Source organism: Lactuca serriola, chromosome 6 (genome assembly GCF_051521515.1).
Source record: "Lactuca serriola cultivar US96UC23 chromosome 6, Lser_US96UC23_V15, whole genome shotgun sequence".
Lineage (NCBI taxonomy): Eukaryota > Viridiplantae > Streptophyta > Magnoliopsida > Asterales > Asteraceae > Lactuca > Lactuca serriola.
Genome location: NC_136413.1, coordinates 28,066,864 through 28,073,509, shown reverse-complemented (window position 1 = coordinate 28,073,509; position 6,646 = coordinate 28,066,864). Strand labels below are relative to the sequence as shown.

The window sequence follows — 6,646 nt, the reverse complement described above, 5'->3', positions numbered from 1 at the left end:
CATTTACATGCTAATTTAGCCTGGAAAAATTCATCATATGCTTAACGGGCTTTAACGTATCCATTTGCATACTATCAAGTCTGGAAATAACTTACATGTCTAATGGGCCACAATTGTCATTTTTCATGTTTGTTGGGCCGTATCTTTTCACATTCAAGTATCATCTGGTGTTTGTAAATCTAAATACATATAACATTAAACATATTCATGTGGCAATGATTGGGATCTAGTGAGACTTGTCAGTTGACACCATTGAGTGTATGGCTGTAGCCTGTAGTTATAATCAGAGTCTCCTGGAGGGAGAGCGAGAGTTTGTGTATAGATCTATACGGGGGTCACTCCCCCACACCTGAGCTGTTCGCTACAGTTAGACTAGGCCAGTCTAGGGTGACAAAACCTTGATCAAAACCGGCGTTTGGAATAATGCCAAGACAAGAAAATTAGTCATTATCATGCATGGTTATAATGACTCACACAGAGATCCATTATTACCGATATATTACGGGGATCATAGTGCTTAAATTATAATAATACAAAACAGTCCATACGATAATACAAGGACTACATCACTTTTATAAATCAGAAAATATCGGATTTTCTGGGGAAATTCTATTATTCATTACCTTCTACTTACAGTAGATACAATACAAGGAAATTTAGGAATTTCTCACTTATACATGTTTTTACAATGGAAATCACACATACATTTATACTTGGTCCTTACATCATTTTCATACAATTTACAGAAAATATCGGATTTTCTGGGTTATACAATCAATACAAAATCTTTCAGTCAAACATGCTTATAAACTCACCAACATTATATATGTTGACCATTTTCAAAATAACTTGTATTCTCAGGTAATTGATAAGTTGAAGACTCATCAAGAGTATTTTGGGATTTCTTTTATGCAAATGTCAATCATCATACAATTTATGTTTTGGAATGTGTAATGTGAACAATGTATTTGATGTGAACAATACCAGTTGTACTATGTAATGTTTGGTGATGATGGTGTTATGTTTCATGTATATTCATTGTGACGATATTTCAATTTATAGTCACACGAGCCCTCGAATGTTTTTGTCGTCTGGTTCGAGGGTGTGACATACTACAAGGTCATACATTCGTTCCTTTTATCTTAAATTTTTAATCTCTTTGTTGAGATTGCACTTACATCCTTGGCAAGTACAAATAGGAATTTGACTGATGGACTGAATTTCGTCCCAAATACTTCAAAGTTTTGTGTAATAGGCGAAAACAATCATACCTTCTTGTTAAACGGTGTTCATCATTCTCCTTACCTCATACGCCCTGTGTGACATCTCAATTTTCACGGCCAGAAAAGAACGATTTGTTTAAACTTTGTTTGAAAATCAAAGTAAATTTTTAAAGAAAAAATATTGCAGAATTTGTTCCCAAAAGAAAAATATGATAAAGATTTATCAAAGAATTTCTGAAGAAATATATTTCATTAAAATCTCAGGATGTCATGTTCGATACATATCAAAAGCATAAACAGTACATTATAAGCCTTACAACATTTATTTATATCTACTGGCCTATAATCCATAATCCTCTCGTCAAGTCATCCAACTATGCTCTTGTCACTACCTGTAATACAAGAAACTGAGTGTGTCAAGCTAGGGAGTCTGGTGAGCACATAGGGTTTTCAACCCACAATAAATAAATTTACTAATTTCAGCAAACCAAACAAACACGATTATCCGTTCCCGTTATCCTCACTTTACGTCCCTAAAACATCTAATATATGGGACATAGCCTAAGGATTATTATCGGGGTAACAACAATGCTTAGGGGATACCTAAGTAGTTTATGTCAAATAAAGCAACCATGAGGGGGATGGAGTACACCTGGTGAACACTGAGTTCAAATAAACACCAATATGTTGCAAGTCTGCTAGCATTCCACTGGACTGCCTAGAAAAGTACGTGGTCGTCATCTATACTCCACTAGATGACTAGATCATCGTCAATATCAAGGCCTCTCATCCTTTTTTGTTTCATCACACACCAAGTATGTCATCTACCCATGTTTTACCCAAAATATTTGTAGATATAAAATACTTATACAGTTCAGATCTGAAAAACGAAGTTTAAATCTTTCATACAACATAGATCTCAAAGTATTATATATATATATATATATATATATATATATATATATATATATATATATACAGTTTAGATCTGAAAAGAAAAGTCTAGATCTGGTATTAGAAAGTTTAAATCTGAAGGAAAAAGTTCAGATCTGAAAGAAAGAGTTTAGATCTGGAAGAAAAACTTCAGATCTGAAAAAAAAAAAAAAAAAAAGGAAGTTTAGATCTTTCATCTAGCATAGATCTCAAACAAACAGATAATATATACACATAGCATGTAAATTATATAAAATACTTCATATCTATGTGTAAGATGAAAGTGACTATGTACTCACATGTTAAGGTGGTGATTCGGACAACACTTCGCTTCTTAAAATGATCTTCTTTAACAAAACCGAGAGGTTTGCTTGAAAACCGGACTCAACGCGGGCAGAGTTTCAAACTGAAAATCTCTTTTTCTTGGAGTCTTCTGGCGCTCTGGGGCTTTCTACTAGTGCTAGGGAAGTTTCCTAGGCTTTGGGGTGGTTTAGGGTGGCTAGAGAGAGAGAGAGTAGAGAGAGAAAGAAGTTGTAAAAAGTGTGAAGAAAGAAGGCTGCCTCTCACCCTTTTATAGGTCGAGGCCTCGCAAGTACACAGGGCGTACCCTCGGTCTACGTGGCGCGTAAGGACAGGTGTCCGATCTTCGGTGGTGGCATGTGGCATGCTTCGGACCGCAGAAAAATTCAGACCACAAGGTGTTCACTTCTCGTATGCAAGGTGTACTCTTAAACGCTTGGTGTCCAAGGATACGTTGGGAGTACCCCCTCGGACAGTCTCGCAAATTGTCATTCCGATTTCTAAAATTCATTACTTTCGCATACGAGCTCCGTTTTTGACGTTCTTTTTATCCACACGTAGGCGGGACCGTACTACACAACTTTCGTTTAGACTCCATCGGCTAATTTTGACTCTATTTTTAATGTTATATTTTTAACAGGTCGGGACAATAAAGTCCGTTAAAAATTAATAACTCTTTCATCCGGCGTCCGTTTTCGTTTGTCTTTTTACCGTTACGCTACTATTAACGAGGCCTTCAATGCTCGTTTAGGTTGTGTCGGCTAAAAATGAGTCGATCTATCATTCGAACTCCGGGTTGTCGATTGCGTAATGTCAATGCGAAACTTGGAAATATCAAAAATTCCTCATACGAAGTCAGATTTGGGCGTTCTTTTTATGTATATCCTCGGTTTGACGAACACTATGACTTTCGTTTAGATCGCTAAGGTTAAAAAATCCTCTATCGCAAATTCACTATTTACGTCTATCAGTGTCGTGCCGGTTCTGTCGTGAAACTTCGACAGGTCATAACTTCATTGTTATAACTCGGATTTTGGCGTTTTTCATATGTCCGGAATCTTTGTCATGACCACTACAACTTCATTCATAGACATCGGGTTTATCTAACATTTTATTTTATTTATTTATTTGCGTCTATTTTCATTCTTAATTTATTATATCATTATAAACAAGTTTAAAACATATAACTTCACATAATTCACAAAATGTTCACATAATTCCTTTTTACTACTTCAAATTGAGTTACAATGGTTGATCTTATCTATTACACTGTATTTCTAATGTTTGGCCTGAAACACAAACGTTACACCCTGAAAGCATTTGCCTTCCCAAACCTTTCCTTCGGATCAAGCCACATGTCACGACGAGTGGAAAAAAAACCTCATATGGAATTTAATAATTACATTAAAATATTATATAAAATTTTATAAAATAAAAAAACTCATAATGATATTTGATAAATTGAACGACGTGACAAAAAAAAAAAGTGAACCTTTCAATTATTAGAGTAAATGGTGAATGGAAGTTTGGGAAATACCATATTATTGACTTGAAAGATAACATAGAATTGTTTTTTTTTTTTTTTTGAAAGAGCAGATAACATAGAATTGTTAAAGTACATTAGAGTTGGTGGTGGTCAACTAAAAAGGAGATGAAAGGGATCTAACATGTATTTTGTGGCTACTTTTAATTTAATAATTTTATATAAATTAATATAAAATTTAATTAAATAATAAAATTAAGATATAACAATACGGTTATAAAAGGTTGTTACGAGTCAGCAAGCAATCGAAACCCCAAAAACAATCTATTTAACGAAATAAAAGATTATGATATTTTAATTTGTTTCATATTTATGTACGCTTTTAATTAACAATATTCAAAGTAAATAGTAAAGAGTTACATGTCATCCTCTTATAAAACACTTTTTATTTAATAATGACTATTGAGTATGACCTAAAAAGTCTTACTACGATCGACCACTTATGACTCCCTTGTCGGCTTCGACATTAAACGTTTGTTTATTGGTTTAATTTTTAATATAAATTAATTAATTTGTCAAAATTGTGATAAAAAGATGCGAACTATTTACACAAAATGAAAAATTATTAGAGTAAGCAAATCTCATGAGATATGTTTTGGTTACAAAACTGAAAACTACAACCAAAATGTATATATATCATATTGAATAAGTAAAAAAAGATATACGCGGGAAATAATTTAAACATATGTATTGATTATTGATTACACGTATACATCCACACATAAAAATATACTTTTAAACAGTAAATGCTTTGAAAGATTATACGTAATTAATATCTTATACGCGAAGGGCCTCGTATCATGAGAGACGATTAAGGTTCGGTGATTTCCCCCATCCAAGTTGGTGGCAGCATCCGGGTTTGGTCATGCACCGTGTTATACATCGGCGGCAACATTTTATACACCCCGGCGACTTCCTGCATCGCACCACCATCACCGCCCTGTCCACCACCACTTGCGCCGGCCCAGATGCTAATCTTTGGCTGCAAACCTTTTACTGCCTCACCATTAATCTTGGCGATTTCTTGATACATTCCTCCATCAATCATCAGATAATCTCTGAACGCTGTGTAGTTACCTCCGAAGGCATCCAGAAGGGTGCGTATACGTGTACCTTGAGCTTGGGCAAGAGCAACGAGACCCTCCGCCTCTTTCTGTTTTGCATACAGGTCACCGTCGGCGACTTTTTGGCGTGAGTAGAGTGCCGCCTCCGCCGTCACCTTCTGAGCCTCCGCTTCTTTTTCTCTCTCGTAGAGACTTGCATCGGCGGCCTTTTGCTTCTTGTAAAGTTCCCATTTCGCCTCTTGTACCTTTAATTGTATACAAGTAGATGTATAGAATATTAATTAATTTGCATGAAATAACGACTTCAAAATGGTTTTGATTAGTTTGTGTTATATATATGTTGGATAGACCTTGGTTTCATACTCAACGCTAGCTTTGCTAAAGAATTCAGCCTTGATTTTCTCGGTCTGAGTCAACATGTTCATGATCTCAACTTCCTTCTGCAACTCAGCCTCCCGGAGCGCCACCGCCTTACTCGCCTCCAGCTCGGCTACCTGTGAGTCTTTAGCCCACTTTGCCTTCTTCATTGCCAGCGCCACCTTCGCTTCAGTCACCTCAGCCTCCCTCTCGTTCTCGAACATCTTCACCTCCGTCATCACCTTTATCTCCTCCTTCTTCCGCTGTCCTTGCATCTGTGTAGCTATGATCTTGGTCTCCGAATCTATCTTCGCTGCATTCTGCAACGTCTGCCCTTCACGAAGCTTTGATCCAACGTCACCCTAAATCAACCAACCAATCGTCAAATTCGAAACACGATTCAAAACCAAAGCAGCTTAAAGTTTAAATCAGTTCATATGAAGAGAATCACCTTCATTTTGGCCTCAGCAACGTCGACCGTTGCTTGACTTGTAGCCTCCATTTGTGCTTTTTGCCCTAAGTACGTGAAATACTCGTGTCCAGGAACGTCGGCCAACTGTTTGTAATTGGCGTTGTAGATCCACAACCCGAACTGATTTAGTTCCGGCTGAACCTTCTTCAGCATCTCCTGCTTAAGATGCCCTTGGAGAATCTTTTTCATGGTCATGGACGCTGCCAGAGTACGGGTCTCCCCCTTGATGATCCCCATGACAAGCTCCTTCACATGGTTTGATAGCTTATCATGAGGAGCGATAAGCTTGGCGTATTTGTGGAGGCTTTCATCGTCGTCGGAACGTGGACCAATGGTGAATACAGCCGGGAGAATGAAGGGGAGTTTCTCGGAGCTCATGGCCTGGACTTCGAATGTGTAGTTCACCGGAGAAATGTCCAAGACGGAGTAGGATTGGCCAGGAAGTACCCATGCTTTCTTTGCGATTTTGATGTCGTCAATCCCGCAGCCGGTGATCACCAAATACTCTGAGGCATTTGCTATCTTATACATGGCCGGAGATACTGAACGGAAGGCGGGCGTATTGTATTTCTGTGTGGGTGAACGTTTGAAACTTGATATCAATGATCGTCGGAAAAGAACCCCTTTTATACACAAGCACAGTTGGGATTTGGACTTGGACTTTCCAGCCGCGAGGAGAGGTGACCTTCCTTGTAACTTCGGCTGTTTTACAAAACGCATTTGTTTCGTGAAGGTCCAAGAAAAGTTTATTTAT

The 6,646-nt window shown here is 37.3% G+C and overlaps 1 protein-coding gene across 1 annotated transcript; it reads right to left on the bottom strand.

Annotated features, from left to right (window-relative positions):
• Positions 1-4,797: 4,797 nt before the first annotated feature.
• Positions 4,798-6,423, bottom strand: LOC145057116 (flotillin-like protein 4). Its single transcript, XM_079004893.1, has 3 exons — positions 5,872-6,423; positions 5,414-5,782; positions 4,798-5,308 (listed from the first exon to the last, which is right to left on the bottom strand). Exons 1-3 carry the CDS (start codon positions 6,421-6,423, stop codon positions 4,811-4,813), a joined length of 1,419 nt encoding a protein of 472 aa, XP_078861019.1. The 3' UTR covers positions 4,798-4,810.
• Positions 6,424-6,646: the final 223 nt, after the last annotated feature.

What these genes read in the sequence shown, in the direction of transcription:
- LOC145057116 (XM_079004893.1), bottom strand. Translation starts at nt 6,423, where the DNA reads ATGTATAAGATAGCAAATGCCTCAGAGTATTTGGTGATCACCGGCTGC. An exon ending in TTGCTGAGGCCAAAATGAAG is followed by an intron (nt 5,783 to 5,871) that starts GTGATTCTCTTC and finishes TGGTTGATTTAG; the next exon opens with GGTGACGTTGGATCAAAGCT. An exon ending in GCGTTGAGTATGAAACCAAG is followed by an intron (nt 5,309 to 5,413) that starts GTCTATCCAACA and finishes ATACAATTAAAG; the next exon opens with GTACAAGAGGCGAAATGGGA.